Source organism: Taeniopygia guttata, chromosome 5 (assembly GCF_048771995.1).
Source record: "Taeniopygia guttata chromosome 5, bTaeGut7.mat, whole genome shotgun sequence".
Taxonomy (NCBI): Eukaryota; Metazoa; Chordata; class Aves; order Passeriformes; family Estrildidae; genus Taeniopygia; species Taeniopygia guttata.
The window spans coordinates 21,816,214-21,836,542 of NC_133030.1; the positions used below are offsets into that span (position 1 = coordinate 21,816,214).

The 20,329-nt window shown below is 40.1% G+C and overlaps 1 protein-coding gene across 2 annotated transcripts in view; it reads right to left on the bottom strand.

Moving 5' to 3' along the window:
- Positions 1–20,329, bottom strand: part of PAMR1 (peptidase domain containing associated with muscle regeneration 1) — a 54,765-nt gene that overhangs the window by 8,989 nt on the left and 25,447 nt on the right. Inside the window, exons 6-7 of one of the 2 annotated variants that reach the window (XM_030274101.4) lie at positions 19,982–20,089; positions 1,499–1,669 (exon numbers count right to left, since the gene is read on the bottom strand). In XM_030274101.4, coding sequence (XP_030129961.4) covers positions 1,499–1,669; positions 19,982–20,089 — 279 coding nt within the window. The remainder of the gene's footprint in view (positions 1–1,498; positions 1,670–19,981; positions 20,090–20,329) is intronic. The other variant, XM_002199633.7, reaches the window with a different exon arrangement.

A 20,329-nucleotide genomic window follows, 5' to 3' on the forward strand; every position in this document is an offset into this window, starting at 1 on the left:
AAGGTATGGCCCTGTCCTGTCACAAAGTCATACCTTGTGCCACTAGACAAAGCCCAGCTCAGCAAAGCGTTTGAACACACAGCCAGCCATAACAATGCCACTTCAATGAAGAGCACGTGCTTTTAACAGTGAGTATAGCATTCCAACCAAGTCTATATTTCAGTGTTTTCTTTACAAGCATTGGATTTTAGCATATACTTAAGACTATATATGTACTTAAATATTTTTCCACAAGCTATATTCAGTAAACAAGGATTTCTGAACTTCTCTCCACAAGAGGGAAAAGCAGAGCCCTATCTCCTTTTCATTTGGCTCCATTTTCCTTCTGTGTACCTCACAGGCTCTCTCAGTTGTGAACCATAAGTGACTGATAACTTGATAGCAGCTAAAGACTACAGAGAATCCCCTACAGAATACTGCTTTATTTGCAAGTGGCTTTCTGCACTGATGGCTGGCCTGGAGGCATCATCTGATCACCACAGGGCGTGTTTCCAAATGTACCAAAAGCTCGACAGTAAGTCACTTAAGGCCTTCTCTTATTTCAGTACTTTGACAGTAATTGTCTTCTTCCTTAGGTTCAGGGTTATGACCTTTTTGATTTATTAAAAACAAAGAGAAAACATCTGGGAAAGAGAGACCTAGCACTTCAGTGACTGCCAAGTCTAGAGACAGCTCTTTCTATAGATGTCTAGCCAGGGCCATCATGCAGCAGGGACTTGGCACGATCTTGAAATTACATTTACTGCAGTTGGAGACTTCTCTCCATATAGAAGGATACCTACTGCTTGCTCTTTCAAATTAACTTATATACAGCTGTTTTACAACATTCCCCCCAAAATGTACATTGTTTGGCACAACACACTTATAAAACACTTTATCAATTGAAACAAATTATTCTGGAATACAGAAATGAAATTGTGCAATGAAAATGAACTAAAGGAAATTTAAAGTCTCTTTAGATGTCAAGAAGGAATTTTACAGGTGAACCAATGTGAATGGTAGTCATGCCATTCTCCACAGTCAGAATGAATGGAAGTTTCTTTTCTATCAGTTTTTGTCTAGGATGGGAATTGAAATAAGAGTCTCGTGTTCACATAGGCTTCTATTCACCTCCACAGAGTGCACCAAGCTTCTGCAGAGAAGGTGTCAGACACACAGAGTCATGGAAGTAATTATTCATTGTTGCACTATTCCCACACTTGGCTTTGGTCCTAGACATTTTCTCTCTATGTGCAAGAAGGATACATGCTTAAAGACTTTGAGGTTATTAGTTTTCAGTAAAGTGATGTTTCAGTCAGATCTTTATATAAAAAGTCTTTCAGGATGGGGTTCCAGCAGAGTAAAATAAGAATTCCTACTCCTTCTTAAAGACAGGAAGACAAAAGGACATATTATGTCATAGACCTACGAAATTTCAAGAAAGAGTTAGATAGTCTAGTTTCATGGGAATACATTGGCCAAAATATTTGATAAGAATTAAAACTTAAAGTGACCTTACCACATTCAGGATGATGTGTTGACCAAATCCCATCAAGCTGACAGTAGGCAACACGGCTGCCTTTTAAGCTGTAACCTGCGTTGCACTTGAAGTAAACCCGGGCCCCGTATTTAAAGTCATCTCCTTCCACAATACCATGAGCGGGAGCACCTGGAGTCCTACACATCACCACTGACAGTTCAGATATTTCAAAAAAATCCACTTTATTACAAAAACAGGACTGTTTTAGGATGATTCTTTACTTAGAACATAGAAAAACCAATTACAACGGACACAGGAGTCAAAATGAAAAAAAAAACAATATATGCTGATCTTTAGAAAGTTTAGATGTCAGCTCTACACATACTTACATCCCACTTTTAAAATCCTATCTGGATCCATAAAGTTCAATAGGATTACTCTGAAGTGTCACATAATCATGTGCATAAATGTTTGAATCATTAGGGCTCATTTGCTTAGAGTATTAGTACTTGAAATACTTTCCATCTTAATAAGGGTTTTGAATGAGCTACCATGCATGGTCAAGAAAAAAAATCTAGATCCTTAAAAGCCTTATAATTCATTTATTTCAAACACCTCTTTACATTTTATAGATTTTCAGATGAGACCTCAGAAATCATAAAGCATCATTATTTGTGTAAATCAAACATTAACATAATTACATTAAAAAGGAACCTTGATATTTACTAAACTAGGATTTTTGTCTTTTCCACAGGATATTGGGGAAATACAGATAATGTTCTATATAACTGCTGCAAGTAATAAATATGAAATTAATTATCAAAACAAATAATTTCTCTGATAGCATCAACCTGTCCAATTGTGGCAAACAGTAGATTTGAAGGAAGGACTATAAAATCAGAACAAGCATGTAGAATACTTTCCTGAAATAATCTGTCAGCATTCAAAACTCTGAAGCTCAAGGACTACCTGAACTACAATGGTATTTTTGGTATAACATACTGTGCTGATATTTTTTTAACATTAATTTGTCTTAATATTTTCTAAACTCAGCATACTTGGTGTCCACAACATCCTGTGGCAATGAGTGCAAACTAAGTGCAAAAAGTGCACTGCCTTTAGTTATGTTTCTAGTATGCCACCTGATAATTTTATTTCATGCTGTACGTTCTTCATTATGAGAGGCAGAGAATATCCATGCCTTATTAACCTTCACAAGTCACTTTTTAAGGCCAGTTTCCTGTATGTAGAAATTACATGTGTATTTCTGTAGGTAATGTAGGAAACACATGGTTTATTATCTACACAGTTACCCATCTCTTTGGCTTTGCCTGGGCCATTCATTGTGAAAAACTGTATAGGATAGGATTCGGTGCAAGACAAAAATATGCATATGGATTTTTCACCTGTCACCTGTGGTATTCTGCTGACAATAGATGCTAAAGAGATCATCCCTACTTTATGCTTTTAGAATTTGACTTTTCTGTTTTGCCTCATAGCCAGTTGCTTGCTAATCTGCAGCCAAATTTTTATGCTTAAAACTTTCGGATAAAACTTTTTTAAGTCCTCTGCTCTGTAATCCTTACACAGAGCACACATAAAAGCATCCATTTCTGTGGACTGTTGACCATCCAATGATTCACATAAAGAAAACACCAAACAATGAGTTGGAAGAATCATTTGTGCACTAGTGAGCAAAGGTCTTGGTAAGAAAAACTGTCTAACAATTAAGCATTAGAGTGGGGCCTGGACTATTATGCTCCAAATCAAATCACATCCAGTTAGGGGAGGTCAACATTTCCTCTTGGCTTCAAGTATTCTTCATTAATGTCATCATTAGCAAAATAATAATGAGAAATTTTTTTAAAAATTAATTCCTAGCCCTTGATGTTTCTCGTGTGAAATATAGACACATATATATACATACATAGGCAGATATGTGTATACATAAGCATGTAGATAAATGAAACATGAATAATGGGAACATAAAGTTTCAAGGTGTTTTAAGTTCTCAGAACTCTCATCTTCCCACTTATGATCTCTGTATTTCCAGTCACTCTCTCCATATCTTTCTCTGAGCGGCAATCCATTTTCCTACATTTATATTTCTCTCTTTCAATCTAAAATCACACTCAGCTTGTCAAATGAGAAAAGTAGACCAACATCTGTGCACCTCTCAGACTTCTACTTTTTGTCATAAATACAGGTTTTATGTTTTGCTTACAGTCCAGTTCAGCTCTGCAAAACAAATGTTTATTGCTTTTGTGTTCTAAGTCCATCCTAGAAAAAATGTCACCAAGCTACACTTGCTTACTAACTACAAGTATCTGTTCTTGTTCACTCCGTAAGTGCTGAAGAGATTTAGTTTCTCATCCTTTTGATTTGTTTGTTACCAGACTTTCTTTAGATTCTCTGTGCCCCTGGGAACCAGCTGGAAAAATTCTGTTTTGTTTATGATGTAAATTCAGTATTTCATACACAGATTCATTTAATACTGAACTATGGCCTAGAGCAGAGGACATGGAGGCAGAAGGTCATGAGATCTAATCATAGCTAAAGAAATGTGATCATAAGTAGGTTGCTTCATATGCTGTTTGTGACAAATGAGAGCACCCCTTTCATCACAGGGATATTACAGGCATTAGCTCATACCCACTTGTGTCACAGAGCCACTGTAGGGTTTCTCTGATGGCAAAACACCTTAGCATTATTAATAGATGTGTCTATTTTGTTACCCATGCCTCTAGCTACTGGTTGTCTGTTCTTTGGTAACACAGGGATGAATTTGTCACTGGAGACAGAGCCACTACATTAATCTATTTACTATGGATCATTTTGTAAGCTCATTCTTTCACTCTACAAATTAAATGTGGTTTTGAATCTTAAGATGTTCTCTGCATCTCAGCCCCACAGCTGAGCTCTCTGTTTTCAGTGATATTATCTAGTCTGAAAATCTCGTAGAGTTACTCCAGTTCCTGCTTTTACTGCTATGGTTTGAACTCCATAGGCTTTTTCTTCTTCAGTTTGACTTGCCTTTTATCCCTTTCACCTAATGTGTTTCCCAGAGCCTTTTTGCACCTTTTTCCTTTACTTGTGAACACTTCAGGCAATGGAGTTTTGAAGAGTTATTATGAAGGGAATCCTAGCCCCTATGTGTTTCATCTAAGTCTATCTTATTTTTTTGTGGATAGCTTCCCATCAAGAGTGAATTTGACTTGTTCTTACATTTTTCAGAATGGGCAGTGGATTCCATTGAATTTTCAGGTAGCTTTCTTTGTTTGAGATATTTTATTGAAGTCTTTCAACATTCTCTCCTGGTGTACAACTAAATCCAACTCTCCAGACATTTATCAGAAGTCAAAAAGAAAGTAAGAGAACATTTTGTAAATGTCATTCATACCTAGCTCTGCCCTCTGGATACACATTAGTCATAAAATCCAACCACAATATCTGACCCACTTCTCTTCAGGTTCTAAGCTTTCTAAGGTATTTGATATGATTTTGAGATTCCCTTACTTAGGCAGGATGGACTTTATCCTGCCATCTACTGAATATTAGTCCTCCTTCTGTGCATGGTCTAGCAGAGAGGGCTAGGTGCCCCTCACAGCTCTCACTCACCTCCAGTCCCCCCTATCCCAGCTGTACCTGTGCCTGGTCTACCCTGACTGCCACAGCACAGACAGGGCTATGAGCTGTCTGGACAGCACTTCCTTGGGAAGCACATGGTGGGCTGGCCAGGAGCACTCCATGAGCTTGAACCGTTCTTAGGCCACTAGTTAGACTGCTCTGCTCCACATGAAAAAAACCAAACACCATTCCTACTGCCCTGTGACTTTGGCTTACTGCTTTTGGGGCAAGTTGGGCATGTGTCAAGTGCTTGACCTCTGATCCTTCCTCTTGGACCAAGTCCACCAGGAACCCAGAAAACTGACTAGCTGTCTACAGAATTCTACTATGAGGTGGTAATGGACACCCAAATATGAAAGACATTCATTCAAGTTTTGTCAAAAAACATCTGAGCAGAGCAGAGACTCCATGAGGGTCAGGCTGACCCCATTCTTCCTGCCAGGATGTCATCAGATCTACAAAGATCCTGGTGAATTTATATCTAGAAAGGTGAAACTAATGTTAGGGGAAAATAATGCTGAAAGTGTTTAAGAGCTAAGAATGACTACCCTGCTCATGCAAAAGTTAAAAACTATAATGACTGAAAATGTAAAAAGCGAAAGGATACATTAAAATGTTTAAAGGAGGACAAAGAAGTATATTAAAGCAGGATAAAATTAGGAACAGGATAATTCTTACTCAAAAAGAAATTTATAAAAGTCTCCTTGACAAATGTTGGAAAGGCATAGTGGGATGTAAGTAGAAATTTTATAAGTCTTGTAGTTTGACAACTGAAACTTCAGCTAAAAAAATGGAACAGAAATGTAGGGAACAGAGCAACACCAGCAAACACATCATGAGCAGAGAGATTTTTGTTTATTTTTTCTTTATTTTGCTATACAGTATTGTTCCTGGGAAGTTCCACAATTAATCTATACAGCCATGTAGGCAACCTTTGCCACTTTAGGGTTTGAGGTAAATTTTGGCTTGATAAAGCTCATAAGAAAGCAAAGTAGGAAGGTGTGTGAGAGGGTGGTTACAGGCTCCTCTGGCAGAAATTCTCATTTGTTAGATAAAAAAAAAAAAAAAAAACAGAGCTGCCTCAAGTGTTTATATCACAAACTCATACATTCCGGATAAAACTTATTCTACTTCTTGCCTCTTACTTTGGTCTCTTGGGAAAAAGAAAACAATTTCTGTCCCATATGAAACATTAAACTGGTTTCACATTTAATGGATAACATTCCTCAATCTGAGAAAAACTTGACTAGATGAACAGTACGTTCCTGAATTTTTAGGTAAAATATTCTATTATTAATAATAACAGTACAAATTCCTTTCCCCTTTAAATTATATGTAAGAGACATCCCTTAGATCAGAATTATCTGCCATTCAGAAATAGTCTTCAGGCTCATTTTATCACCAGTGAGATAAATTAGATGATCTCTTGAGCTACACTTTTCTCTCTCCAATATCCTTCAAATCCTGCTTGATGGAAGTATCATTTGCTTTTGTCCCAGAGTCTCTTCATTAAATGAAAACTATTTTTTTCTGCTGCCTTCCTCTCACCCACTTTGTTAAATAATATATAGCCCTTCATTCATATAATTTATTATCTCTATATTCTGCACAACCTTTCAATAATATATTGCGTGCCTGAAATATATCTCATTTCTCATTGCTGGCACTAATAAAAGGTTTGTATTTTCCTTTTTGTCCTTCCCTGAAATTAGGTGCAAGAATTTACATGAAATTTTGTTCTTAATTTGCTTACAAAAATTTTTAATATTGCTATTTGCAGATTCCCAAGTCAGAGTTTGGCTTTCAGGCTGACCCATGCTAATGCATGTAACACATTTTGTCTATGTCGTATAGCTCTGAACATTTTTTTATAGAATCATTGTATGATTTGGGTTGGAAGTGATCTTAAAGATCATCTAGTTCCAAGCTCCCTGCCACGGGCAGGGTACCTGCCATTAGACCAGGCTGCTCAAAGCCCCATCCAGCCTGGCCTTGAACAATTCCAAGGATGGGGCATCTACAGCTTCCCTGGTCAATCTGTGCCAGTGCCTCATCACCCTCACAATAAAGAATACCTTCTTGATTTCTAATCTAAATCTACCTTCCTTCTGCTTAATGCCATGCTCCCTTGTCCTGTCACTATCTGCCCTTTTGTAAGGTCTCTCTCCAGATCTCTTGTAGCCCCCTTCAGGTACTGGAAAGCTGCCATAAGATCTTCCCAGAGCCTTCCCTTCTCCAGGCTGAATAACCCCAGCTCTCTCAGCCTGTCCTCATAGGAGAGGTGCTCCGCTCTCTGATCCTCTTCCTGGCCCTCCTCTGGACTTGTTCTGACACATCCACATCCTTCTTGTGTGGGGGCCACAGAGCTCTTCTAGGTACTTGAAATGTTGCTTTTGCATAAGCTGTGCTGGTATGTTCAGGAGGCTAAACACTGAAAATGTTCACAGAAACTGCACTTCTTAACCAGCAGAGGAATAAGAGCAGCTTCTGCTGTTAGGAATTCTAGCATCTTTCTGCAGAAAAAGAGTTATGGACTTATGTTGGAACCCCTGGGGCCACCATGCTACCCAAACCAGTCTAATGACTCTCAGAGAAAGCCTGATAGACTGAAACTGAAGAAATTTAAATAACTATCCTCAAAAAGAGGACATTTTGTCTGCCTAAATTACATTCTGTTCCCCAGCGAATGCTGTCATTACTCTGAATGCTGCTAAAAGTTACAGCAGCCCCTGAGCCAGAAAAACGCCTGCACAAGGATCCTGTGCATCAGGATTTGGATCTGAGATTTGGATTTTCATGGTTTCACAGCAGTGGCCAACAAGTGCTCTGGAGCTAGAGGACCTAGAAGCCTGAGAAACGTGGCTCCAGGATCCGGTGGCTGGAGGGAGCACAACATGCAGAGTATGTGAAAGTGACTTTTTTTCTTCCTCTCTGTGATTAAGAAAACAAAAATTAAATGAACAATCCAGCAGAAAATACTCATTTCTTTGAAATTTACTGCTATGAAACCATTCTAACAGAAAACTCCCAGCCAGCTCCACCTACATGCACTTCATACAGCTCACTGATATTTGCAAAGGCTGCCTACAGCTAAGCCTGCTAAAGTCAATAGTGGTAAATCCCATCATGTTTGCCATTTTGACTGTAAGTCTGATTTGATCAAATTCTTTTCCTTGGTTTAAGTTTTGTTTAGAGGGCAAGCCTGATTACTTGAGTATCATTGCATAGCAGTAATATCTGTTTTTCCAAAATTTGTAATGGCATTAGCATATCTGCATTTTACTGCTGGGGAAGCTACGCCATGGAGTTATCAAGTGCTCACCCTGAAGGCAAGCAGTGAGTGACTGTCAGAGCTAGGAACAGTCCTGACATCTCCTGACATTCTTACTACGTTTACACTTAAACTGACCTGACTTTGTGCAGAAATCAGCAGTAATTATAATACCATCTAATAGTCGACATACTACTCTCAGCAGAAGGGTTTTTGTCCAAAGGTGATGGAGCCATATGGGAGCAGATAGTTCAGAGTGTCTGAACACAAAGCATGTGAGTTACAGAGGGACCTAGCCATGAGCAGCTCAGCAGCTAGTGCTGGGTATTGTGATTCCTTTTGCAAAGCCCCATGTGTAAAGAGCTCTTCTGAATTCAGACTTACAAATCTGTAGTCTTCACTCATAACAGAGCTTATTTGGCCCATGAGCTCTGTCGGTCCATGTCTCTGATGTCAGTCCAAATCTCTGATATCATTAATTCCTATGCTTATCCCTTCTCTCCCCAGCATGCATCCACAAGGTGAGGACACCCCAGGTTCTCACGAGGTTTGCTGGCAGAGAAGAACTGCCCTGGAGGAGGACTCAGATGGTTCTCCAGAGACATCCTCCTTTTGCAGCTTGGCATAACAGCCAGAGATGGTTAATGCCTAACACAGAAGCCCACAGAGACTAACTTTAGCCAAAAGCATAAGGACATAATGTCAAAATATTTTTTAAATGGCTGTATCCTCCAAGAGGGAATGAGGTGAGGGATTCCTGGAGCCCATGCTCAGACATGCTTTTCTACTGCTTCTCATAAGCAGTGCACAGGGCTTTCAAACCAGCATATGATTTTGGCAATGGATTTGATAAAATAATCGACACTGGGAGGTGTCAGGCCATCCTGCCATCGTGAGGCAGTGTGTCTGTGCACTCTTCTCTGCTCATTAAAAACATTATTGTATTAGGTCACACACAGAATGAGGCAGGAACCCTGATTCCAGACTGATTCTTAAGGAGTCACAGTGTTCTTGTCTGCCTCCTGTCTGCCTTCAAGATACTCTGCATTCTGGGATTGTGGGCATATCATAAGTCTGCTGATATCAACATTGAGTTTGTGAGGTCCTGTAGTGCCTCACAGAACAAAGTGTGTAAACTGTGGTGGGAATGTCCTCTCTGTGACACTGCTGACACTCTCTCTGAGCCTACAATTGTTTCAGTACAGGCTTTGTTTCTACAAGGACATTAACTCACAGTGATGGTACTTACACTCAGGAAAGAGCCTGGCATCTTCTGATGCTGTACTCAAGAACAACTCTCAGCTCAACATCTCCTGAATAAATGGAGCAAACACTGCAGGATCCAGCATAAAGGAACTAACATTCTTTCACCACCTCTCTGAACATCCCACCTCTCCTACACTGGAGAGCACTGATGACTAAGAATCCACATGAAGGAGCCCAGCTGTTCTGCTCCAGAGTCTGGCAAGAGCTGGATGTGAATGGGAGCCAGAGCAGCTCGATGGCATTAGCTTTGCAATGTGATCTTCATTCTTCTCCACAGCAGGAGCAGACTGCTGGGAGCTGAACAGCTTTGGAGGACAGGTGGTCTTGGTCAGGACTCTGAAGAAAATGCTTTCTGGGGGTGGTGTGTGTTTCCACGGGCTGTGCATGAGGGGGCTGGTGGTGACTAGAATGCTCGCTTGTCTTCTTTGATTCCACTCAAAACTTTTACTTTTTGGAGCTGACAGGCTCTGCACTTTAGATGAAAAAAGAATGTGGCTGCAACTTTTAGAACCAGAAATTAGAAGGGGGTGAACAAGGAAAGCCAAGAGTGCTAAGGTTGGATTGAAAACTAATTTTTTTAAAGCAAGACTCATAGCAGAGAGCAAATTATTGGAAACACCACACTAGATCCTATATAGGAAAGGTCATGGAAACTAATGTGGTAAAAAGGTGTTCACAGTGATGGTAGTGTTATCTGAACAGCTAATGCCACATATCAAAGGAGCTCTGCTCTACTTGGTCATGCCAGTCACCACAGACTCAGCAATGAGTGGGTGAGGCTCTCGGCAGGGGCCTCAGAGGTACCTCAAGCCTCTGTGTTACCACAAGCACTTAGCCAAGGCTAAGCTCCACACAAGTGCTCATGTCATGGTGATTGCAATAGCTAAAAGATCCAGTATCCCTCAGGAACTTGGCCTTCAGTATCAAATAGGAGTCCTGAAAGAGTAACAATTATTCCCCAAAAGTGTGCATATGCATTACAGTAGCCTCCATTTACATTTTTGGCAAGGGAGGACTTTTGATAAACCATCTCTGCCCTCAGTCACTTGTGTTTCAAAAGAGAGGAAACATTCTAACCTCCTTCATGCCTTTTGTGATGTCCCAGGACACAACCTCCCAGCTCCATGCCCAGCCCCAGACACAGCTCATGCAGAAGTGCTGGGAGAGGTTATTCATTAAAAATGTCTTTGGCCTTGATTTATTCCCCATGAAAGAGTCCTGGAGGTTCAAATCACCTGTCATTGTTGTATTTTGCCAGTCCTCACATTAATCTTGGAAACATCAAAGGAAATCATAACAAGAGCAGCTGATCAACCAGCTCCAAGAACCAGAGAGTAGGTTTCCAGTCCTGCTCTCTGGGCCTCTTTGCTTTTGCAGTAGTTCCACTAACTAGGAATAATTACACAAAATTATGACGTAATCCCTACTGAAATCCAAATCTTTTCATTCCCTTCCAGCCAATTGGAAGTTGCCCCTGATGTTTTCTAGCTCCCTGCCTCTGTGAATGAGACCGTATCCATGAGAAAATATGCTTGGATCACTCACTGTGATTTATTCATCCGGAGGCAATTTGGAGGCTGTTGCTTACAATTAGCCACTTGATCTTTATCAGCATTGTTCTTAGCCCTTAGAAGGCTGTGTCTCTGGATACAACCTTTCCGGTACTTGGATGCCCTACTTAATTATACAACTGGACCTGTTTGTGCATGGGATACTGGAGTGAATGAAATCCTAACAATCCTCAACATTCATTTTCTCTATCAGTAGCAAGAAGTAATATTTATTGTAAGGTCTCTAATGTTTCCTTGGAAAAAAAATCACAGTATCATCCTGCAGGGGAGAGCACTGTCTGCTCAGGGGGAAGATTATAGGGCAAGAAAATAGGAGGTGTGCTCATTGTTATATCAAATTACAAATGAGAGAGTAAATAATCCTGAGGTGTTTCATTGTGGAGATGTCACTTTTCCAAATAAACAAGGACAAGCCCGAGCAATACTGGATGAAAAAGGCACTCTAAACAAATGCATATTGCTATGAAAAAAAGTTTCTGAATGCACATTAACTGAACCAAGAGAACAATATAGAATGATACAGATTCACCTTGGCATAGATGACAGAATATTTCATTCATCCTTTTGCAGGGATCTGAGCTGAATTTCATATAGGAAGGAAGACCTGGCATTGCCCATTTTAGAAAAAGAGATGGAAATTACCAAGCGTTGAGATGAGAGTACAGGGAAATAAAATGAAGGGAACTGAAAAGCAGAAGAGTAGTAAGGAAGTAGCAGGGCAATTTGATTGGCTGTGGAATGCAGTTTCTGAGCTCTTGAAGAAACCAAAGAGGAAAGTGGGAGTCGTAAGAAAGAACAAGTGGGATTCTGCCTGGTCGATTTTGTCATCATTCCTGCCTCCTGGGGCCATTCTGCCTTGGCAGTGTTTTGTATCACCAGCAAACAGTGTGGAAGACAATGCAATGATTCCCATGAAGGGAAGTGTGTGAGGTAGTTGCCTCAGAGATGTTTGAATGTGTAATCCTCAAGGAAGAACAAAGCCTTTTAATGAACTTGGGGGGAAGGGGAAGGGAAAGAACAAAACTGTAAGCATTGAAGAATGCTGATTATTTCAGCAAACTTTCACAGTAGTTTTAAGGTTACCCCAAAGCACTGCAAGAGTTGCAGTCTCTATGCTTGCACCCCAGAAGTACAAATGGTGTGTCAGCAGTCTTCAGAGAGGACTGAAGAGAAGGGCAGGAGGGGGAAGAAAGAAAAAGCAAAGTTGTATTTTGGGAGGGTTCCTGCTATTGAAGCTTACGACATGTTTGCAGGCCATAGACAGTGGAGAGAGGCCAAGCAGGAACAATTATGACCTATTTTGTACTTTTCTTAGGGCTCTGCTTTGTTTTGGGAGTGTTAGCAGTTGCATCTAACCCATCACTGTATTCTGAAGAGGTAGGTTTGGTGTTGGCATCTGTTGCAGGGTGTGGGTGGTTGTTGAGTTTGGGGGTCTCCTTTATGTCTTTGGTGCTGTTTATGGTTTATTTGGGTGGAATGTCAATGGATTATGTTTATACTTTGTCTTTAGTGGCAGATCCTTTTCAGACACTTGGGGGGATTTGTTGTTATGGTGTGGGAGTTGTTTTAGTTCTTGGAGATGTTTACTGAATGCTGATAGTTTGGGGTGGCTGCTGTTGATAGTGGGATATGCTTTCTGTTCAATCAGATTTCAGTGGTGGAGCTATATTTTATTCTTGTGAGGTGGGGACGGTTTTACTGGGGGCTGTTACTGACTTTATTTGTTGTTTTGAAACTTGTGCGAGGGTTATCTGACAGGGTCATTCAAGCAGTTTAAGTGTAGAAATCAGAGAATATTTAATGTAAAATACCAGCTTTGGGAATTTGAGGTGGATGTTTAAGTCCTTTCTTTCTGAGTTGATTTGTGGAATTCTAAGAAGGGGTATAGTATTCACTCATTGGTTCAGAAGATAAATGCTTTTTTCTAAACTATTAGAGTATTTTTAGAAGTTGAGTATTTTGTTTTTCTAGTAATGAGGAAGTAGGTGAGGGAGGCTAGCTGGCCAACAATGATGAATGGTTGATGTAGGCAGAGATCCCAAATCTATAATCTACTCTGGGCCCTTCTCTCAGTTCTTCTAACTCCAGAAAACCCAAAAGTTACATCTCCTCACACTCAGCTCAGAGGCAGAAATCATCTCCATCAGCAACTTAACAACTTTCCAGCCCCCCTACTCTGTGACCCTTGCAAAAGGTGGGGGTGAGCATGAAGTGTGCCAGTGATGCAGACTGGTTTTTGGGTTGCAGGCTGTCTTCCTGTGCTGAAGAGCTGGTTTATGCCATGCCTGCTCTAGGAGGCTTTTCAGAAAGACTCAGCCTCCCAAGTGATTCAGTAGTGATATGACAGCAGAAGCATCTTTGTCCCATCCAGTGTGGCAAAAATACCTGAGCTATAGCTTGGTCCATCTTGTCCTCCTGACACTGATTCACCCTTCCATATGCCAAGTCATACCAGGGAAAATCCTATGGATGGTTTTATCTCTAAGATGTCCTAGCAGGCTGAGGAAAAAGTTCAGTATTGTTTTGGGGTGGGCAAGAAGAGATTTCTATGAATATATTTAATGTAGTTTAGAAATACAGTTATTTTCCTATGGCGGGCCTATCGTTGGATAGATTACATTTACAAAGAGACATTTTCTCATTTATTTAGGTGTTGGCTATGCCTGGGGCTATGCTCTGGGCAGAATACCATGGGGTTTTACCAGATATGTTTCACTTTCTGAAAATCTGAAAGAACTGTCTAGTTAATTGACACTGAGGAAATAACAAAGCAACAAGAGGAGTTGTCAGTAAAGCAGATGTTCTGTCTCTTTCAGCCTTGCTGTCAGCGTCACTTACTCAACTGGAGTTTCAAGACACTACAAAAGTATTACGAGATCGAACACTGCTAAGTGGTATAAGCACCTTCCTCCCAGAGAGTGCATGACTTACCCAATCCAACATTCTTACTGACAGAACCAAGGGAAAGGCCAGTCCTAGGAACCAGGTTTTTGAAGGCTGATTTACAGCAGCTGTTGTTTAGTGGCTGCTTCAGATGTTTGTAGCAATATCCATCCTCAGCCATCGACATCATTTTTCTCTTAGGTGTTTCTGTCCTCCTATGAGACATCCTGGCTGTTTGTGTAACACAAGCTGCACGGCTTTAGTTTATTGCACAGTGAATTAAGACAACCCAGAACTGATGTTAGGTTATGTTAAAGCATCACACATAGTATTTGGTGGTTTGGCAGTTTCTCTGTGAGCATTTCCAACATCCTTCTAACCAAGGGAGAAATCTCCAGGAAATGTACTGAAGTGAAAACTGAGAGCAGAAATCTCTACCTCCATCTCAACCCAAACCCTTCAAATCCCTGCACTAGGCACTAACCACTACAGATTACCTTGTAAACACATGATTTTCCTGGAAAGGAGTGTACTGCAAGACACTGGATATGTTGTGAAGCAGGATGTATGTTTGCTAACATCCTAGCAAACATCTACACAGCATCACAATGTCCTTCTGATCAGCTCAGTAAAACAAGAGAGGGCATTATGCTACCAGAACTGAACCCTGAAGTGACTTATTAAAAACCTCTCTATCTTATGTTGCCTCTCAGAGGCAGTTCCAGGAAGGTTCTGGAAAACAGAAACCACCTCTGAGACCATTCTGTGGTCACACTACAGAGCTGCTGCATGACAGCCTAAAGGGTGGTGCTGTGTTAAACTTCAGCCTGTAGCCCCTAATGATCTTCAAAACCCAAGAACTGCCACACTGAGTGAAAGGTTTTTGTGTGGGTCTCAAGGCAGGTGAGCCCTTGGATTGTAACAATGAGGAAAAGCCACTAGCCTCTACTCCTTAGCAGCTCCAGGTATATATGTCCTTCAACAGCAAGAGCAGGGATTTATTTCCCATCCCATACACATGTGCCAATAGGAAGGGCAGCAGAAATGTCATGGAGGAGTGGAAATGTCAATGTCTCATATCTTTGACATAGCCACCCTAAAAAAGTGACCTTGACACAAGCGAGGAAGAACTCTGTCCCTTTAAAAAAATCTGTAACAAGCCATTTTCCACTGCAAAACTCAAGCAAAGCCCAACAAACAACAACAACAACAACAACAACAAAAAACAACACCAAAAACCAGCCAAACAAACAAACAATCAAAAAACCAAACAAAACTAGAACACAATGGCAGTCCCAGAAGCAGGGAAATTAATAGTCATATTTTTATTTGCAACATTTTCCCTAGCTGGAATAGGACTGATTTCAGGACAAGGTTGCAAGAAGGGACATTTATTTAATTATACCTGATGTTCTGCATTGTAATCATGCAGTATAGATAAGGTGTAACACATATGAGCTGTAAATTGCACAGTGATTATACATGGATATAATGTAATTATAGTCTTACACAGTGATTATGGCACTCCTTGAAATCTATTACTGAGAATCTTTCTGACAAAATTAAAAAAAAAAAAACCCTCCAAGCATGCTATTAGAAAACTCTGCATTACATAGCCAAGGTTAGGTGAGAACACTGGGTTCAATGCCCAGAACCTCTCCCTAGTGCCTCATCCTAAACTCTGCTGGGTTTCAAATTCTGTCTAGCTTATGCCAAGTAGTGACAGCTGGGCTCCTTCTCCCATAGCAGAACAGGGGGTGAGGTGTGGTTGGTGGGATGTTAATGCTTCCTCCCTATTTTAGATATACGGAGGCTCTGATAGGATGAGTGCATCCCTAAGAACCAGCCCAAGTCACAGATGTATGGGGCCAAAAAGGATGGAAGTGGATTGTATCAGCTGTGGGGAAAGGCCTGAAAGCTATATTCAGAGGCCTGTTGGCACACAGTAAGGCCAGCCCTAGCAACATCAAAGGCTACAGCAAGGAGTTAGTTTATACAGTTTTGTCAGTTGGATTAGACTCTTCATTAGGATGCAGAACAAACCTCTCCTACTTGGCAGACAGGAGCAAGAAACAGAATAAAAATGGAAATCAGATCTCAGCCCTGAATTCCCCATTCAGCGAAGCTCTTCTTATTTGCGTAGGAACTCCAGTTTGCTTGGCTTTGTTTGAAATAAAGGTAACAGGAAATTTCTGGGCAGGATGAGGTCAAGGTCTCTTGCTTTGGGGCCAGCAAGCCCTGGGAGGACTCTTGAGTTAGAACAGCCCGTTCTAGGAGGAGGACAAGCAGAGGGCAAGAGCATTTGCTATGGGGTACCAGCAATACTGTCTCTACAGCTGCATCCTCAGCGGGCAAACTCAACAGGGAGACTTTGGAAAAGACCTTTCTTAGTTTGAGTTGAACAAGTAGTTGTCACACTGCAGAGAGTCAGGGACATGCTGACACTAGAGTGGATGGTTTTTAGCAGGCAGCTTGTGCACTAGTCAGCTTCTTACTTTCCCCCTGCATCTTTTGATGAAGTTGATGGTTTGTCTCAGTGTATTTGTATGCTAGGAGAACAAGATTATCTGATTTTTGTGCATTCCTAATGCCTCTGACAGCATTAGAATATACAAAGGTCAAAGAGAAAAGACTGAATTTGCTCTCAATCATGTCAGCGTGGCTAAGGGGTCACCGGGAAGGGTATGGAGGTATACTGCAAATTCACTTCAAGGTCAGAAAGAAGCCCAAGTATTTAAAACAGGAGTTAGTTTTCTCTACCTACTCTATCATGAGAGCAAAGCATGTTTATCTTTAAGAAGGTATTTTTTGATATCCTTAGGATTTGTCTTTATTGCGTATTGGGTCAGAAGATAAAAGGTGAGCATTTGTTTTACAATTTCATATACATTTTTTTAACAGTCTTGGGAGTGAAATCAGACATATTTATATAGAATATTCGTTGCCCTGAAACAGGATTGACTGAAATATATTAGCAGCTGCCAGAAAGGTAAATGCCTACATTTCACTCTATGCTGTTGAAAGCTTTAAATCACTATATTAGCCCTTCTAATTGTAAACAAAATGTTAATTTCTTGGTTGCTATAGTAGAAGATAAAAGAAACTGCTAGTTGTAAGCAACATGTACCTTGGATTACTTTATTAATATTGCAAATTGTAAGTGACAGAGCTATTAGGGTTAAATATGACCCCAGAAAAGCAGCTTGAGCAATGTTGATCATCCTGCTAAATAGACGGAGTTTAATTTAATGGAGGAAACAATAGGTTCCCTGTGGTTTATCTCATTAAGGTGATTTCCATAATTCCAATAGATTCACACATCTTTAAAATTCAACTTGGTAACACCAAAAAGATAGAGCTGCATTGGGATTTTAAGGGACTAAAAAAATTTCTGATTCTGTCATGAAATACAGAATTGGTAAATTTGTTTAATTTGGCCTTAACTTATTCCTCAATTTGATAATCCCACAGTCTCTCTTCATCTGAACTTTGTCCCTTGGATTACTTTAAAACTCCCATATATCTCTGGGTACCTTCTGTTGCACCACCTCAGAGCTTCTACATGCACTTAACATTAAGGGGCTCTAATTTTCTTCTCTCTTATACCTATTTTTCATCCATTAACTTTAATGGGATTGCACCTGACTTCAGGAAAACCAGACTGAAAAAAAGTCAGTCTTACAGTGTCCAAAGTCATATTCAATACTCCAAAAGTGACTATTTTATGACAGTTTTCTGTCTGCAGGAACAAATTTATTTCCCTTGGCTCTACTTCACAAGACAGCACTTTTGCTGAAAGATCTAACAGAAAGAAAGATTCTGAGGAAGCCACAATCTAACATATAAACTTAAAGGCTGTTCAGGAAACTACAGCTAGCTTTTAAAGAATTACAGCCATATTTTTCCCAGTTCTTCCTTTGGTTCTTAAAAAAACAAATCAAACTTTAATTTTCTGACTTTTCTCCCCATACACTGGAAAATACTTAGGATGCATTTTGGCAAAACTGAAGGAAATATCTTAATAAAAAAAACTACTTGAAGCCACAGAGACAAAAGATTTTCCATTATGTTTTCCAACTGTGAAGTTTTCTATTCACATAGAAGGCAGTAATATAGGTGCTGAAAAACAATATTATGCCTAGCATGAGATTTGAAGTATACAGGTAAACATACAGCCACAAACATCATAATGTAACAGAATTTTATCCACCGAAATTGTTCTTTCAAGCAAATCAAATTACAAGATTCCCATAAAGTTAAAAATCTTACTGTATATATGTTTAATGTCTCCTCTCTTTCATCCTGTCAGTACCTTTACCTTTCATTGCTTACAGTGACAGAAATCCCATCCCATTGTTTTTCAACTATCTCCCCTGTTGTTTGCTCTGTGGGTTGCATGGGTGAGGCTTTTACACTGGAATTACAAAAGAAAGTCAGTAAAAGAATATGAGCTTCATTCCTTGCCTTGCCTGTACTGCAGAGCCAGCCAAAACTAGGGCTGAGGTTTGCTGGAAATGTAATTATTTGAAATTTTGGTTGGTTCTGAATCAGACAGGAATCTTTCCTTTTTTTTTTTTTTTTTTTTTTTTTTTTTTTTTCTCACTCCATTCTAAAGGAGCAGAACTAATCTTGCTGAGCAGTTGCAAAGAGCTCAGGAGATTCCAGTCCCTAAATGACCTGCTATACAACTACTCACAGGAAAGAGGCTGTTAGCAGAAGAGCCAGACACTTAGTCCTGAGGTCAGGAACCTCCAGTTTTTAGCAACCTCTTCCCTACAGAAAACATACCAGGAATCTGTGCAATCTGTTCAGAAACAAATTTTTTCAGGTTTATGGAAGATATGAAACAATCTCTCCTCACATCTGAGCTACTTCTGGATCTGTAGAAATTGAAAGGTCTTTTACCTCAAAATTACTCACTAAAGAAGGTATCATGCCACTATGATTTAACTCCCCTGATGAAATAAAAGAAATTCCAGGAGATAATTCCACTCCTAACAATGGCATATGTGCGGGAAAGATTTTGAAATGAAGTTTGGTGTGTATTGGTTCCTCCGACATGAAAACTCTGCCAGCAAGCAAGACATTGTGTGCCTTATGCAGAGGAATGCCACAGCAGGACAGAGTAAGCCATACTTTCTGTCTTGGGCCAAATATGATCACCACTATCAGTGAAATCTTCCAGGATCAGCTCTAGCTCAGTAACTTTATTGCAGAATGCTCCTTTCAGCTAGTATAGATGATACAGCTTTTATCATGGCATATATTGCAAAATTCTTACTGCCTCATGCTCTTTTGAGCCCTGTTAGAGGAAGATTTTCTCATGCATGAAGAAGTAAATCACTGGAATGGACAATTGATTTGAATCCAGTAATTTTACAATTCACTTGTCAGGACAAAACCAGGTGTATGACTATAGGTACAGATATGAACAGAATCTACCCTTTTCCATTTGTTTTGATCCCAAATCTCTTTCATTCATGGTGCCAGAATTCTACTTTCCAGGTGACTGTGAGGAAAGATGAATTTCCTATGACTAACTCAGAGCATTAAGCTCAGGGCTCAGCTGGGGTATGTGTTTTCAGTAGAAAACAGCTGATGCACATAGTGGAAAGCAGCAGGCAGGGATCTGTCTGATAAGGCTAATCCATTACAAAATTTCTTGTGTGCAGTTTCCCAGCTCCAAGTCTGTTTTAACTTTTCACACATTGACATAAAGCTCCAGAATGACTGAGGGGAAATCTTCATGAACTGCAAGAAACATGTCTTAAAAAATGCCACAAGAAACTCAGTGCATTCTCTGGCTCTATGACTGACCAAACCTACACACCAAAAACACTTCTTACAATTAATGCATCAGTGACAACTCTGGAGGCTGGTCATGCACACAGTGCCTGTACTCACAGTTTTCACAGCGATTCCCTGTATAGCCAGCTAGACAGGCACACTTGTAGGTGCTGCTTTTGTCCAGAATGCACGTCCCATCATGAAGACATGGAGATGAAGAACAAGCTGTAAAAGAAAAGCAAGAATGCTCATGGTCTCTCATAGGATGTGGAACCTACCTGTTTTTCCTCATGGTGGTTGTGTCTTGGGGTAAATTACATATTTTGGTTAAAAGTTAGACACAGTAAAGGGCCTGATGCATGCCATTCTGCTTTTACTTGCCAGAGGAGGGATCTAATAGGGATAAGCAGTTCTTTTCCCAGCATTCATTACTTTTACCATTTTCCTTTAATTGCAGTTAAGTGG